The sequence below is a fragment of the Pteronotus mesoamericanus genome, unplaced genomic scaffold, assembly GCF_021234165.1.
Source record: "Pteronotus mesoamericanus isolate MK-2021 breed Mesoamerican mustached bat unplaced genomic scaffold, CSHL_Meso_final contig_291, whole genome shotgun sequence".
NCBI classification, from domain to species: domain Eukaryota; kingdom Metazoa; phylum Chordata; class Mammalia; order Chiroptera; family Mormoopidae; genus Pteronotus; species Pteronotus mesoamericanus.
This window is the reverse complement of record NW_026555124.1, coordinates 2,865,306-2,882,366: the sequence shown is the minus strand read 5'-3', so window position 1 is coordinate 2,882,366 and position 17,061 is coordinate 2,865,306. Positions and strand designations below refer to the sequence as shown.

The following is a 17,061-nucleotide window of genomic DNA, read 5'->3' as shown; positions in this document are numbered from 1 at the left end:
AACTTGTGTCAAAGGGACAAATTGGCCATAGACTATAATTGGAAAGGTTTTCTTTTGTGGGTGAGGGCATTTTTAGTAAAGAAGCAATTCCTAGCCTGAAACTATTGAAGGAATTCCACCCCCAAAGTCGGGAAAGCATTTTAAGTCACAACCCTAGTTGGTCAAATGGGCCTTCATATGTTGCTAAAAGAACCAGGTTGGAATATAAAAGCAGGTCATGGGGTCAAAATGCTCGTGTCATTTTGAATACTGCTAAATATACCGCAGTATTTTGTTGTGATGCTTGAATTGATGGCACCGTTTAAGGAGTCATAGACTTGGGCCTGATGGAGCAGTAGATGGAGTGAAGAGATGATGGTGAGAGACGTAGCTTCTCTGCCGCTTCTTCATATAACCTCTTGGGTGTGTCTTTAAGTCTCTGTCTCTGTCTCTGTCTCTCTCTCTCAATGAATAGTAAGTATAAAGAAAAAGATAAAATTCCAGATTTGAAGTATGAGAAGCTATGAGATCTAGGAGGAAAAAAGCCCAGTATTATGAGGCAGATTTTTTAAGTATAAGCACATGATGCATCTGTCATTAACCAGAAACTTCAGACTTTTTACAGCTCACTAAAAGATAAAGTCGACTCTGTTTTTGAAAAATATATCTTCATGCCTTTTCTAATAAACATCATGTTTGAAAAGTAAGCTGGCAGATTTTAAAAGCTACATTATTTTGTCCAGGCGGAATGGTGGTAATGCATATGAAACCGTGCATTTTAAGATAGTAAGTCCATGTCAACACAAATTATAGCCCAGTAAGTTGCCTTGTGGTTAAAGGGATCTACATGCTAGAATAGGATTCAGGTATAAGCAGCCAATCCAGGACGTATGGGAGGAAGTAGCGAAGAGCACTTGGGGTGCCTAATTGAAGACAAAGGCCCTTCCCATGCAAGTTGCTGTAAAGAAGAGTTATTATAGGTGTTCTTTCCTTGTTAGCTTCACCCACCCCTTTGGAAAAATAAAGGAGTGTAAGAGCCTATAAGCATAAAGAAGCAAAGGAGATGGGAAGTAAAGGTTTAACTTGAGGGTGTGGCATACATGTATGAAAATCTAGCTAGGTAAAATAGGATGTTGATTTTTGAGACAGGTTTGTTTAGTACAGGAAAGTTGTATTTTTCCTGGTCATCAAAGGCAACTTTGTTTTCATCTTCATTTGTTTAGAACTTTTAATCAAGGCTATCATTTGCAGACCATCTGTGTCAAATTCAGTTCTCAGAGAGGCAGATGCTGAGACAGAAGTAGGCGTGCAAGGGCTTTATTCTGGGATGGAAGCATGCTACCTATGAGAGAGAAAAGGAGAAGCAGTGGCATTAACAAGGAACACTTGCAGAGTGGGATGTTGATATGACACCTGTGAAAGGAAAGGGGACAAGAAGGACTGAGCAGGGAGAGCTCAGAGTATGACCCAGCTCTGACAAAGGCTCTGCTAACCCATGAGGGAGCAGCAGAATAAAGAATGCCCAGTAGAAGAGTCTCTGATTGGATAGAGTTGGCCACACAGCATGTCCACTGTGACCACAGTTTGCCAGCAGCTGCCCGGCAGGAGTGTAGCCTTGACTCACAGGCTCTGGCGGTTCCCAGTGAGCCCATCACGGGAGCTTTTCTGCTTATCATACTCCTCACAGGTGAAAGGCCCGTTCTTTCTAGATGGGCTTATAGCTCAGCGGCCGCCACACCGCCTTCAGGACTGAGATATTGAAATCAAAAGTTCATGAAAGCTTTAGCTCAGATTAGGTGTTTTTGGGGGATGCTAAGTTCAATAAAACAAAACCCTTTGTAGGAGCGGCACTTGGTGAGCATTGGGTGACTTGCATTATTTAAGAATGTCACATTAGTTTTCACCTGTTAAATGTGGATAATGGCACACATCATCTTTACCTACTTCACAAAGTTATAAAAAATACAAAGGAGATTGAGGAAAGGTGAGAAAAAATGAGTACCATGTAGCAATGTGAGAGGCAGTACAGTGTAATAGAAAGTTCTATGGAAGGGGAAGCAAACGTGGCTGTCCTTTTACTCATGGAAAAAGGAAACAGTTACTAAATTCAGAAAAGTCGCATAAAAAGAAAATAACTTAAAATGCATTAGGGAGCTGGATTTTAAATTTACTATGTCTAGTCTTACTATAATACAAATAATGGTCCTCTGTCTGGTGATCTTGAGTTTCCTACTACAAGCTTCTAAAACTAGGGATATTTTGTATACATATATACGTGTGTGTGTGTGTGTGTGTGTGTGTGTGTATTGTGTATATATATGTATATGTATACATGTGTGTGTGAATATATGTGTGTGTATAGATATACATATCTATACACACACACTTAAAGTAAAAAATATTACCTAGTTATTTTTTATTTCATGAAAAAAAGTATAGTGTAAAAAATATTAACTGAAACAAAGTTTTTCTTTACATTAAAGGTTGGCAAACTTTTTCTATAAAGAGCCAGATGGTAAATATTTCAGGCCTCTATGGGCTTTGTGGGCCACATTTGACTCTGTTGTATATTCTTTTTCTTTTTTACAACCCTAAAAATGTAAAAATTACTCATAGCTCAAGGACATACAAAAACAGGACCTAGATTGCAAACCCCACTGTAGATTGAGTTCTGATTACTTATATTTTACTTCAACAAAATTTCATAAATGGGCAGAATCCTAAATTGTATGTTGTATTAAAAAAAAAGGACTTTTGAAGTCATATTAGCATGGCTTTGAATCCTGCTTCTATCCTTTACTAGTGCTGTGACTTAGGCAAATTATATAACTACTGGGGTGGTCAGCTTCCTCATACCTAGAATGAGACCTGTGCTACTTGGCTGGGTGATTGATTGGATTTAATAATTTTTGAAAGGTATTTTGCTGAGTCATTTTCACATAATTAGAACCTCAACAAATGTTACTTCTCTCTTTCCTTCCTGATCTTGTTTGACATTTCTCAGCCTTTTTTTTCTTATTTTGAATTGTTCTAACACAATTTTAAACTGCGTATTTCTATTATCTTAGTAGAAACTCTCACTTTGACCTAATTTGAGATAAAATACTTTGTCAACATTTATTACTTTGTACAAATTACTGGCTTTACTACCTCTTAACATCAACTCTCTACCCACCCTAATGCAGCCACTCCTAAGTTCTTTATTAGTGCTTCAAAATCTGTAATTTTAAAGTATTAATAGATTCTGGTATTAAAACTTTTATGAGACTTTTGGAGAATTTAAATCTCATTGAATTTATAAGAATACAAATATTTTTAATCATAGGCTATACTAGTAGCTAAAAATCCAAAAAATTTTTTTACATAATGGGATGGAGATAAGTTGCTTTACTATTTTGTGCAATAGCATTCTGTGATTATTTGACTTTTACCCACAACTCTATTAAGACTACCAATTATGCACCCATTGTTGGAGCACCTAATATATTAAGCATCTATTAACAGGTCTGAAGGGAAAAATAGACAATAATACAATAATTGTCAGGGGCCTCAATATCCCACTTTCAATAATGGGTAGGTAATCCAGACAGAAAAGCAGTGGAGAAACACTGGATTTAAACTAAAATGTTAAATTAGATGGGCCTGATAGACATACAGTGTGTTTTGTCCAACAACACTGGAATATATGTTCTTCTCAAGTGCACATGGAACAATCTTTAGAAGAGATTGTGTTAGGCCACAGAATAAGACTTAGTACATTTAAGAGGATTGAAATCATATCAAGCATCTTTCCTAACCACAGTAGTATGACACTTGAAATCAATTAGAAGAGAAAAACTGTAATATTCACAAATATGTGGAGATTAAACAACATGCTCCTGAACAACCAGTAGGTCAAAGAAGAAATCAAAGGGAAATAAAAAAATACTTTCAGACAAATCAAAATAGAGACACAACATTCTAAAATCTATGGCATGCAACAAAAGTAGTTCTAAGAGGGAAGTTTATAGCAATAGACTCCTACATCAAGAAAAAATGAAGATCTCAAATAAAACAACCCAACTTTATACAAAAAAGACATAGGAAAAGAAGGACAGACTAAACACAAAATTAGTAAAAGGAAGGAAATGATAAATTTCAGAGTGAAAAACAAATGAAGTGGAGACTAAAAAGATAATAGAAAAGATCAATGAAACTGAGAGCTTTTTTTTTTGTAAACAAAATAGACAAACCCTTAGCTACATCAAATTAAAAGGTTTTTTATACAGCAAAGGAAAACACTAACAAAATAAAAAGACAACCCCACAGAATGGGAGAAATATTAGCCAATCTGATAAGAGGATAATATCCAAAATTTATAAAGAACAAAACTCAACACCAAAAGAAAAAAACCCAATTAAAAAATGGGCAAAGGATCTAAATAGACACTTCTCCAAAGAGACCATACAGATGACCAACAGACATATCAAAAGATGCTCAATAACACTAATTATCAGAGAAATGCAAATTAAAACCACAATGAGATATCATCTCACACTTGTCAGAATGGCTATCATCACTTAATCTACAGACAAGTGCTCTCGAGGATGTGGAAGAAAGGGAACCCTTTTGCAGTGTTGGTGGGAATGCAAATTGGTGCAGCCACTATAGAAAGCAATATGGAGATAACCTTAAAAAAGTAAAAATGGATTTGTGTTTTGATCCAGGGATCCCACTTCTGGGGATATAGCCGAAGGAAACCAAAACACTAATTCAAAAGAACATAAGCATCCTTATGTTCATTGCAGCTTTATTTACAATTGCCAAGATACGGAAGCAGCCTAAGTGTCTGTCAGTAGATGAGTGGATAAAACACCTATGGGTCATTTACACAATGGAAGACTACTTGGCCGTAAAAAAGAAGGAAATGTTACCCTTTGCAACAGTATGCTTGGACCTAAAGAACATTATGCTAAGTGAAATAAGCCAATCAGAGAAAGACAAATACCATATGATCTCACTCATATGTAGAATCTAATGAATAAACTGAACTAACAAGGAAGATGGGGACAGACTTATAGATGGAGAGCAGGATGACAGCTAAGGATGGGCAGAGGTTATGAGGTGGAGGGTTGAGCAAAAAGGAAGAAGTGGACATGGACAACAGTGTGGTGATTGTGGGGGTGCGGGGGTATAAGACTAAATGGTAATGGGAAAAGTAAAATTAAAAAAATTTAATATATTGCTGGATGCAGTTTGCCAATATTTTGTTGAGGATTTTAGCATCTATGTTTCAGAGATTGGCCTGTAGTTTTCTTTCTTTGTTGTATCTTTATCTGGTTTTGGGATGAGGATGATGCTGACCTCATAAAAGGAGTTTCGGAGTCTTCTCTCTTGGCGTTTTTGGAATAGTCTGAAAAGGACAGGGGTTAGCTCTTCCTTAAATATTTTGCAAAATTCTCCTGTGAAACTGTCTGGCCCAGGGCTTTTGCTTGCCAGGAGTTTTTTGATGACTGCTTCAGTTTCACCAAGTGTGTTATCAGTCTGTTCAGGGTTTCTGCTACTTCATTAAGTTTTGGAAGAGTATGTTTTTCTAGAAATTTGTCCATTTCACCCAGGTTTTCAAATTTCTTGGCAGATTGTTTGTTTGTAGTCATTTCTTACAATCCTTTGTATTTCTGTGGTATCAGTTGTAATCTCTCCTCTTTATTTCTGATTTTATTTATTTGGGTCCTCTCTTTTTTTCTTGATGAGTCTGGTTAAAGGCTTGTTGATTTTGTGTATCTTTTCAAAGAACCAGCTCCTGGATTTATTGATCCTTTGAACTGTTATTTTAGACTCTATATCATTTCATTCTGCTCAATTTCCTTCTGGTTATTTCCTTCCTTCTACTTGCTCTGGGCTTTGTTTGTTGTTGTTCCTCCAGTTCTTTAGGATGTCAGGTTAGGTCGTTTATTTGAAATGTTTCTATCTTTTATAGGTAGGCCTGTATTGCTGTGAACTTCCCTCTCAGGACGGCCTTCACTGTGTCCCATAGGTTTTAGACTATTGTATGTTCATTTCCATTTATTTCCAGAAACTTTTGGTTTCTTCCTTGATCTCATTATTAACCCTTTCATTCTTTAATAGCATGTTATTCAATATCCATGAATTTGAAAGTTTTTGAGTTTTTGCCTTGAGGTTGATTTCTAGTTTCAAACCCTTGTGGTCCGAGAAAATGCTTGATATAACTTCAGTATCCTTGAATTTGTGGAGGTTTGTTTTGTGCCCTATCATGTGGTTTGTCTTTGAAAATGTCCCAGGTGCATTTTAAAAGAATGTGTATTTTGCTGCTTTAGGATAAAAGAATATATATATTATACAGTTAAGTACATTTGATCTAGGGGGTTGTTCAATGCCGCAATATCCTTGTTGATATTTTGTTTGGAAGATCTATCCATTGTTGACAGTGGGGTATTAAAATCTTCTAGTATAAGTATCTTGCTGTCTATATGTTTCTTGAAGTTCTCCAAGATTGTCCTTATATATTTGGATGCTCCTATGTTGGGTGCATATATGTTTATAATGTTTATGTCTTCTTGATGGATTCTTCCCTTGAGTATTATGAAGTGTCCTCCTGTGTCTCTCTTTATGGCCTTTTTTTTTTTTTTTGAAGGTTATTTTGTCTGATTGCTAGCCCAGCTTTTTCCCCCCCTATTTGCTTGTAATATTTTTTTTCCAACCCTTCACTTTCATCTGTGTAAGTCTTTTCTTCTGAGGTGGGTCTCTTGTATGAAGCATATGTGCGGGTCATGTTTTCTTATTCATTCAGTTACCATGTGGCTTTTGATCGGAGCAAATGCCTTTTGGCCCAATAGTTCTACTGCTGGGATTATACCCTAAGAATCCCGAAACACCAATTCAAAAGAACCTACGCACCCCCGTGTTCATAGCAGTGCAATTTACAATAGCAAAGTACTGGAAGCAGCCTAAGTGCCCATCAGTAAATGAGTGGGTCAAAAAAACCTGTGGTACATTTACACAATGGAATACTGCGCAGCAGAAAGGAGTTCCTACCTTTGCGACAGCATGGATGGAACTGGAGAGTATTATGCTAAGTGAAATAATCCAGATGATGAATGACAAATACCATATGATCTCACCTGTAGGTGGAACGTAATCAACAAAACAAACAGGCAGGCAAAATAAAACCAGAGACATGGAAGTAAAGAACAAACTGACAGCAGAGGGGAGGCAGGAGGGGGATAATGGGAAAAGAAGGGGAAGAGTGGTCAAGGAATGTGTATAAAGGACCCACGGACAAAGCCCGTGAGAAGGTAGGATTGAGGGTGGAAGGCGGGGATAGGCAGGGTGGGCGAGGGTGGTGGGAAGTAAATGGAGACAACTGTGGTTGAACATCAATAAAAAAAATTCTGTAAACTAAAAAATTTAAAAAAGACCCAAATAAATTAAATTAGGATGAGAGGACATTACAACTAACACAGAAATAAGAAGCTACTATGAACAATTATATGCCAACAAATTAGATAGCCTAGAAGAAATAGATCAATTCCCAGAAACATAAAACCTACCAAGATTGAATCATGAAGAAATAAAAAATCTGATGAGAACAATCACTGATAAGGAGACTTAACCAGTAATAATAAACCTCCCAACAAAGAAAAGTCCTTTCTCAAGGACCTGGGAGTCATTCCTTTAAAATGTAATCTTAAGAAACATTGTGCTCCCTTCAGTCTCTGAAGGAGGAGGGTAGGAGCCTAAGCAGTGATTGGTAAACATTGATAACCGAGCTGCATGGACCAGCCTTCTCTAACATCCTGCAGTACTTTTGACTAACTCACTGCCAGCGCATAAAAACTTTCCCACCCTTGTTTCAGTGGAGTTGAGTTTAATCTGTCTCCCCTGTTGCACTGGTCTTGAATAATGTCTTCCTTATCATTTTAACTTGTGCAGTGCAATTTCCCTTTGACTGTGATCGAGAATAAAAATTCTGGGGTCAGACTCTCTCTCCATTTTACTACACATGTCACGTACTCTCACTAAGCTTCAGTTCGCGTGAGTAAACTGGAGATGGTGGTACCCGTGTGCAAGATGTCTGTGGGGATGGCGTGGGTTAATGAATGTAAAGCTCTCAGCATGCTCTGAGGTGTGTGAGGTACTCCATGAAGTTTCATTCTTATCTTTTTGGCTAATGACTACACAGAAAGCTTCCTGATAGCTTTATTTGTTTGTTTGTTTATTGTAAACTTCTTTAGTGTATTTACTGTATGTTTCTGTTTGCTAAATTATCCATATGTACGTGTCCGGGATCTACTTTGTAAAATGAAGTCTGTCAATTTAGTTCTTGAAATAGATAAAGATAAAAATGCATCATAAATAGTGAAAGCAAGCAACCCAGTTGCGCATCTGGTCTTGAAGTTGATTCACATAGGGCGGAGCAATCAGGTCCTGCTGAGACCACGCTGAGGCCACACTGAGAAACGGCTCCTGTGGGCGAGGAGGCAGGGTCTACACTGTGCGTTCAGACACTCCAGGCAAGCTGTGCTCTCCAGCAAATGAAGAAAACTCTGTGCTGTTTATATTTTTGAAGTTCAAAACACCTCCTACTTAGGCTATCCTAAAACCACACACGCAAATTTAAATACTAAATTTTCTTTTAATAGATATTTTAAAATACAAGTTGTTTTTCAATACTACTATGCTTGTTGTAGCTCCATCATGAAATGTGTCAATGCCTAAATTTTGAAGATATATGTGTCAAACAACACATTTTAAAAGTTGACACTGCTTTCTTTTGGGAGGGAGCATGGTAACATTATCGGGAACTACTGAACTTTGACTTCATGTCACAGTAAGTATCCAGGCATAACAGTTACCCTATTCAGCGTATGCTGTATCTGTAAAAACTACTTCTCCCTCCTCCTCCAAAGTAATCAGAGAAAAATGCACTTGAATTGCCTTCTGACTTCTAACAGTTTATATTCTGTTTGGAAACCCTGCTTGCAATTGTGACTGACTTACCCAGATAGCAGTGATGGTATGGATCGGTCTGAAAGGCTAAAGTACCACATTGATGTTCCATTCTTAAAAACAGAAAACATACTGGTGTTTTTTTAAAGAGTCATTACCTCTTACAGTCTGTTCACTGTTTTTATGCTTCCCTTTTAATGGAGGCTCCTATAACATTAGGTTTATATTTTTAGATTGTTTGCTCTCATCTCCCCCTCCCTGCTTGAAACAAGTTTATGTTAAGGGAGGGGGTTACCAGGAAAGGCAGAGCCCCATAAGCTGTATGACTGCAGATGAAAAGACATGTGGTTTATGATATCTAGATACCCACTTGGAGGGAAGGGAGTTGGTGAGCAAAATAAAAAGACTAAAAATCTAAGTCAAGCCAGAAGCAAGACATGCCTGTGATGAAGTACGGATTTAAGTTGGGAAGTTAGTTGTTATGGCCCCCAGTTGTATATATTTTATCCAAAGGCACCATTTGGTTTAATAAAATGAAGATCTAGAGCTGCTCTTAACCTAACAGTTTCTTAAGACTTAATTATAAAGGTTATATTTTCAGAGGACAAAAGCATTATTCATTGTCTGTTCATGTCTTCCAGGTTTATCTTGCAGATTATGGACTTGCCTACAGATATTGTCCCAGTGGGAACCACAAACAGTATCAGGAAAACCCTAGGAAAGGCCATAATGGGACGATGGAGTTTACCAGCCTGGATGCCCACAAGGGAGTAGGTAAGTTTCTTTTTTCTTTTTCTTATCTTTATTTCATAAGAATAGTTAAGAGAGTAATAGGACTCCATGAAATGACCTTTGCATAGTCACTTTGACGAGTGAGAGCACTAATGAGATTTTATCAAAACTAGTGAATTCCTTCCGGTAGGCCAGTGAATAGTTGTATTAACCTGGGGAGGAGATACAGACTGTGACAAGTGAAAAAAAGCAAAAAGGGTGTCAAGAAGGCACAGCTTGATGCTCATTTTGGGCAGGAAACCACTCGTTTGTGTAGGTGCAACTTGGAGGTCAGCAACTGGATTTTGCTGCTGTGGTGAATGTTACAGACTTGGTAAGGTGCCCATGTGAAGGGTTGTTCCTGTTTTTCACTGTGCCCATATTAGAGCTTTGGAAGATACCATCTCTCAACAATAAGAAAGTCTTTTCTGAAACTATAAAGTGTTAACTTGTGGAAATCTCTCCTAGTCTCTTTTCATATATCTTACTTATTTAAACTCACTTTGATGGTATTGGAAACACATTTGCAGGTAAATTACATACATAGTCCTTTTATTGGATATTGATTGTAGTGCCTTGCATTCCAAGGCAGACTTAATGCAACAATTCCCTAATTAGTTAAAGTCATAACCTATGTCTTGTATTCATTTACCATTAATTAAACCTTAGCTGTTTATTACACTGCAGTCCAAATCCAATAGCCGGCCCAGAAAGCCATGGAAAAGGAAGTGGGAGGTCAATATGGAAAATATGTGGTACAGAGCCCCACTGATGGTTGCTTTGTTCACAATCAATATGGTCAATGCAACGGTACTTTCTGAGTTGCTCTGTCAGCAAGACAAAAAGTCAATTCGAATGTTATGCTAGTAAAAAAAAGGGTGATTATTGAAAAACTTTGGCTTTCAAAATTATATTCTTTAAACTTTGTTTATAAAAGTATTTGCAAATATGCTAAACCATACAAATAATTTTCAACAGCTTTGAAAGCACCACATCTTCACTAAAAGGCAATTAGACATTTGTACTTGTTAATGCCTGTTGAACTGTTACCCTAAACTGAGACTTTCTAACGAGTTTTACTTGGTGCAAACAACTGTAATATTATTGCTTTTCCTATTAAAAGGACCATTGACCATGTAATGTAGAGGGTCTTGATAATTTTCCAGAGCAATTAAAGCCCACCCTAGTTTAAGGTAGGCCAATGAAAAAGTGAGGCAAGTGCAAGTGTGTCAGTAGTATACTTTTTCCCCTTCAGGAAGAATCATAGGTTAAATTTTCTGAAATGGAAATTGCTTTTGTATTTTGGATTAGAGTAAAAGAAATCACTGCATTACTTTTCAAGGGTAGTTTAGTTAGAAAAGCAATAATCACTCAAAGTAAGTAATATTGTGTATTTTTTCACCGTGCATATTGTTAATGAATCAATGAGCATTTAAAGATATAAATGGGACATGGCTTTAATTAAATTAGAAATGTAGGAATCAAATGCTCATGGATAGTGGGTTCTTGTTCAATTTAAAATGCTTTTACTGGCAGTGAATTTTGCTCTTCTGCCAAATTTATTAGTATAAAAGAGTTTTCAGAAACCTGGGAGTACTTTTTTGCTAGTGGTATAACTGGAAATTACAGATTCTTAAGCATTTGTCCGCTTATGTTAACTTACGGTTGGGCCACTTATTTCAACTGGTAGCTCTAATCCTGATACACTGTGGCTTTGACTATTAAAACAGCTAAGAAATCGGTGTGATTGTTGAATGGGAAGAAGAGTTGTTACATGTTGGTCTGGTCAGTGATTGAACTATGGTAATTCTGGAAGTCCTCTACAATGATTCCATAGTTTAGGGCAGTGTTTTTATTGTTCTATCCTCATAGAAGATTTGAACAGATTTTTATTCTGTAGTTCATTTAAGTTGCTCTCCCCTAAATAACAATACATATAATGAGTTGTGTAGATTTCACCATGCTAGATCTTTGAGGGAGAGTATTGAACTGAAAATGATGGTAGAAAGATATCGCTTCCCTGGGAGAACTATTCAGGGAAGAATCTATGTTACAAATTTTTGGTATTTGTTAGAAAGTTATATGCTGGAGTAAATATTCATTTTTATAGGTGTCATAGGATTCCGATAAAGATTTCTTTAATGCATTTAAAATAGAATTTATAATTAACTTATAGGCATATCTATATCTACCTATAGATATGCATGCATACATATGTGTGTATACATATATGCATATGTGCACACATACATAGCTGCATGTGTCTATATAAGGAAATATATGCTGAAGTTTTTAATTTTTTTATTGTTCAATTTCCAGTGGTCCCCATTTTCCCCCATTACTCTCCCCCGCACTACCCATCCCCCACCTCCCACATTCAGGCCCCAGCCCAGTTGGCTTTGTCCATGGGTCCTTTATGCATGTGCCTTGACTTGACCCTTTCCCTTCTTCCCCCTGTTATGTCCCTCCCCTGTCTCCTCCGGTCCCTGTCAGTTTGTGCTTTATTCCCATGCCTCTGGTTCTATTTTGCTGGCTTATTTGTTTCGTTGATTGGGTTCCACTTACAGATGAGATTGTATGGTATTTATATATGCTAAGTTTTAATATGCAGTTTTAGTCTGGCATGTAAAAAGTTTTATATCTTCAAATGTTTGAACTCATTCCTAATATTTTGCATTTAATTTTCCAAAATAAAACATTTTGCTTTAGGATTTTATTAGAAATGAGATAATTATTTAGCCATATCTAGGAACCAGAATAAACAGGGCCATAAATCCTATAGGGTAATGCAGAAGGTCAGATTCATAAATATTTGTGTTTACTTTCAGTCCAGTCACTATGTAATTTAATCTTAGAAAAATCTTTTCTATACCAGTCCAACTAAGAAATCAAAAAAATGCTTAGAAAGATAATGCAAAGGGAAACATAAAGAAGAAAACAAGTTATCACTAGGAAATGGAACCTCAAATTGTCAAAACATTTGTTATGTGTCAGGTCTGTCTGTGCCTCGTCAGGCCCAGGAAACTATTCAGATTTCAGTGTGAAGCTGGTTTATGAATTAGCCATTCAACAGAGACTATTAACCTGACCAGACTATCTGGTCTCTTCCCTTTTTATAGTGGTTATTCATAAACCATTGCCAACTCTCATTTTTCTGTGGATTAGTTGTTTGTTTCTTTGTTTGTTTTTTAATAATGGAGATTGTATAAGGTACCAGTCAGCAGTTTAACCTAAGCATTTTCTTGTTCAGCTTTATGTAAAAGCAGGGTTACTTGTATTATTACAAACCAAAGAGATTTAGAGATGGATGTCTAGATTGACAGATGAATCGGTATTTCTGGAACTATCATACATGTGTGTATCTGTATTTTTTTTTAAATTGCAGTTAGTCTTTCAAACTTAATTTTCGTATGACCCGAAGGTATTTTCTGAGTGGCTGAAGTGCTTCATTTAGTGTAAAATTAGGGTAATGTATGTTGGGCTTATCTCTTCTGTTACTAATTTTTTATTCTTCATAAAAACTAACATGTATAAACATTGACATATTTTGGGCTTGTTGCCTAATAATTAAAGAGAATTATATCTGTGTCAAATACACTATTTTAAAATTTGTTACATTCTTAGTAATGTTAAAAAAGCAATATTTGGATCAATGTGTGTATGGATTTTTTGTAGATTTTTCTACTCAGTGAGGCATGCAGTCAATACCTAATTTCTCTAGAGATATACTGCATTTAACATATTGAGCTTTTTTAAATACTTCAGACCTGTGCATTGAGTGTATAATACCTGTTTTAATTTGACATCATTGATGACCATAAAATATGAGACCTAAATTGCATTTTAAATGTCTGTTTATTTATGTAATATATTCAGTATCAAGAAAAGATATATTATATACTCCTTTATTTTTGCCAATTGGTATCATATATGAAATCCAAGTCTTGTGTTATTTCTTGCATGGTTTCATTTCACTCTAATTTAGCACTCCAACTTACAAAATATATGTGAAATAAACTGAGAATGTATTTTCATGTTACCAAACTTGGGGAAGTGACATGGTTTATACAAGATATATCTTCTTAAACAATGATTCAAAAAAGGAACCCATTTTCAATTATAAGATGTCAAGGGAAACCATCAGGCTATTGATATGCTCTGTTGGATCTGTTAGTAATCAGAAAAAAATACTGTTGGTTTCTGTTTTTAGTTTGACTGCTGTAAATAGCCTTTGGTTGATGTATTTGTAAACAATAATGAAGACACTATTTCTTCTCCATGACATGACCCAATTTCAACATTTAGGCGTGACTTAAATTCATGACACAGGTCAAACTATTCAGTTGGGTTAAGAATACACATTGGCCAAATGTAGGATACCTTTAACTTGACTGTGTTGAGTAACTTTTCCTAAGCCTTCGCTGTACTGTTTCATAAAAAACATTAAGGCTTAGAATTTAAAAGGTATTTTAAAAATAGGGAAGACTTGGGTTTAACATTTTAATTGCACTGTCAAACACCATTCCCTTTTTCTAATAACCTTTTCGAATTTGCAAACATTTGTTGCCACTATACCATTTTCCAGCATGTTATACATCTGAATTTACAAAATACTGACTAACATAGGTTACTAGTTAGGAAAATAAAACTAAAGTTTAAATTTGTTTTGCATATAGTCCCCCTTCACTTGGTGAGGTGAGCATCTTATTCAGATATGTTCTGCTTTCTTAGTGTCACTTCGGGGAATATAAGCCAGTGTGTGGGGCATTTAAACCCTGTCTGCTTGAGGCAAAAGTTTTCAAGTTCACTTTATCATTTCCTACCAAACTTGTTTTTCTTCACACTTCATAATGTTGCTCTATATAACAAATAAAACTAAACAGCAAACACTTTAGGCAAATAATCAGATCCATTTTGGGATTAACACTTGCACTTTCTTTTTCTCCCAATTTCTTTCATTCCAGTAGATGAATTGGGCCCAGGTGATTTCACTCCAGTTTGTTTTTTAGAATAAGAACCAGTTCTCTAAGGTAGCTTCTCTGCTGTTCTCATCCCAGCCCGGAAGTACTATTTAACACGTTGTGAATTCATGTTTTAACTAGACGCCCTTCTTCATCAGAATGAAGTAGTTTGAAATAAATAGTATCTTGAAGGGATAGTTGCATAAAAAATTTTGTTAGTGATACAGCTTGGACCTCAGGAAATGCTGCTTGTTTATTCCTTCCCAAAAGAACCCTCTTTGAATCAGTATGTCTTTTGGAATTTTAAATTAAAATGCCTACTTCAAATAATTCCCTAACTATAGAAGTAATATGTGTAATGTTGTTTGAGTGGTGCTAAAATTAATGATAAGGCAAAGTAATTATTAAATTGAGTGTGGGCTTTGGATTTGAAAGACAGATTTCAATGCAGAGCTCTGTCAATTTTTGCTCTGTGATACTGAACAAGTTATTTAACCTCTCTGAGCCTCTATTTGTCAACAGAGTTAATAATGCTTACCTTATATTGTCGGGATGATTAAATGAGATAATATAAAAGTAGTTAGAGTGCCTGGCATGGTAGCAGCTGCATACATTACATCAATTGGTTTTATTTTAATGATGCATTTCAGTGTCAATTGTTTCTGTAATCTGCTTTCTAGTGGTATAGGACTCAAGTCCCCCCTGTGCCTTTTTTTTTTTCAATTGTTGTTACTCTTAGCAATACTTTATAATTTAGAAATGTTGAGCAATTGAAAACACCACAGGCTTTCCATGAAAAGAGTCATTTACATTGCTCCATATTAATAAGCTAAATAAAAGTTAAATGCTAAATTATATATGGAAACTAACAAGAGTGTAGAAGAAAAATATTAATAACTAAATTTTGCTACATTCCAATAGTGCTATAAGTAATAGTTTGATTTTTTTTAGAAAGTCTATATAAACACATACCATTAATGATTATATTAACTATCAAATATAACTGAAGAACCCTGTATGCTACAGTAAGGTGATTGTGGGGGAGAGAAGGTAGGCAGAGGTGGGAGAGGGTATGAAGGGTAAATGGTAATGGGAAAAAAGGCAATAAAATAAATAAATAAATGAAAAAAGAAATATGAAGATATAGAAACAAAAGAATCCATAGTATATTTCAGCTTTCAAATTTAAAAAATATTTTTTATACTTAGTCACTAATAGTTCTCTTCAACTATAATCAATTCTTGTTTTTCTTTTTATTTTCAGCATGTTATTTCTTTTGAAATTCAAAGGGAATACCTAGATAATGTAGAAAATATCAAAATACTCATTTTCTGGATTCAACAATTATTATTTTGTAATTTCACTTGTATTTCGATGTATTTTAAAGTCAGAGTTATAGGATCAACTCATTGTGTTATTCACACAAATATTCACACATTATCTAGAGTATTTACATTTAATCAAATTAACAGGTATTAAAATTGCTTTTTTGTGTACAGTAGATGGAAACAAGACATAATTGTTGGTAGAATCTTAGCATTTGACTTCACTAAAACACATGAAACTTTGCGATTCGTTTCCTAGGAGGGAATTTCAGGTAGCAGCACATGTACTTAGAAACACTTTTAATATACCTACCTCACTCTTTAATGGTAGCAAAGAGTAACTTTAGGATGTTTTTAAACATTACGTGTATTTCTGTAGAACTTAATGGAAACAGCAGTAAGACTCTTGCCTAACCATAGTTATTAATGTATATTTATACAATAAAAGAAAATAAGTAAAAAATTGAAAATGTGATGATGTATTTTAATTAGGTAAGACCAAACCATTATAGTGAAGGAAAGTTAACTCTCAAAGGGCTATTTCAAATGAAGACCAGTTTATGAAAGACTAGCTTCAAAAATCTAAATGACTTGTCATTACTGCAGCTTCATATCAATTAATCCCTCAGTGGGAGGGTGGGGGAGTGACTGAGAAGGTTCATTCCATTTTAATTCTTGATTGTTTTTCCTCAGAGAGCCTCTTGTGCGTACGTAGCTTGTGTCATCCAAACAGGTGCCAGAATAGAATTTTTTGAAAATTAGAGGATGTGGATTTTTTTAAGTGGTGGTAATCAGGAATTGCCGTAGTGGAAAAGGGGCTTGTGCGCACATCTGTACAAACGGAACCATTCCATTATTAATGGGAGATTTATTACCGAAGAAATGAGTACCAAACAGTGTGCTAGAGATTGTGTTTTTATTTTCATACGAGAGCCAGCACTTGCATTAGGACATTGTCGAAGCTCGTGCAGAAAGTAAATGGCCCTCGCGGGACTGTAGCATTCTGCTAGACCGAAGGGCCTTTCATAGTCCAGTACTCTGATAGCAGTTAAGATGGAGTACGTGTAAGAGCCAAT

General features: G+C 35.7%; 1 protein-coding gene across 1 annotated transcript in view; it reads left to right on the top strand.

Annotated features, from left to right (window-relative positions):
- The window catches only part of VRK2 (VRK serine/threonine kinase 2), a 92,370-nt gene that overhangs the window by 51,156 nt on the left and 24,153 nt on the right, over nt 1-17,061 (top strand). The window contains exon 8 of the mRNA XM_054575417.1: nt 9,570-9,702. Within this exon, the coding sequence (XP_054431392.1) occupies nt 9,570-9,702 (133 nt within the window). The remainder of the gene's footprint in view (nt 1-9,569; nt 9,703-17,061) is intronic.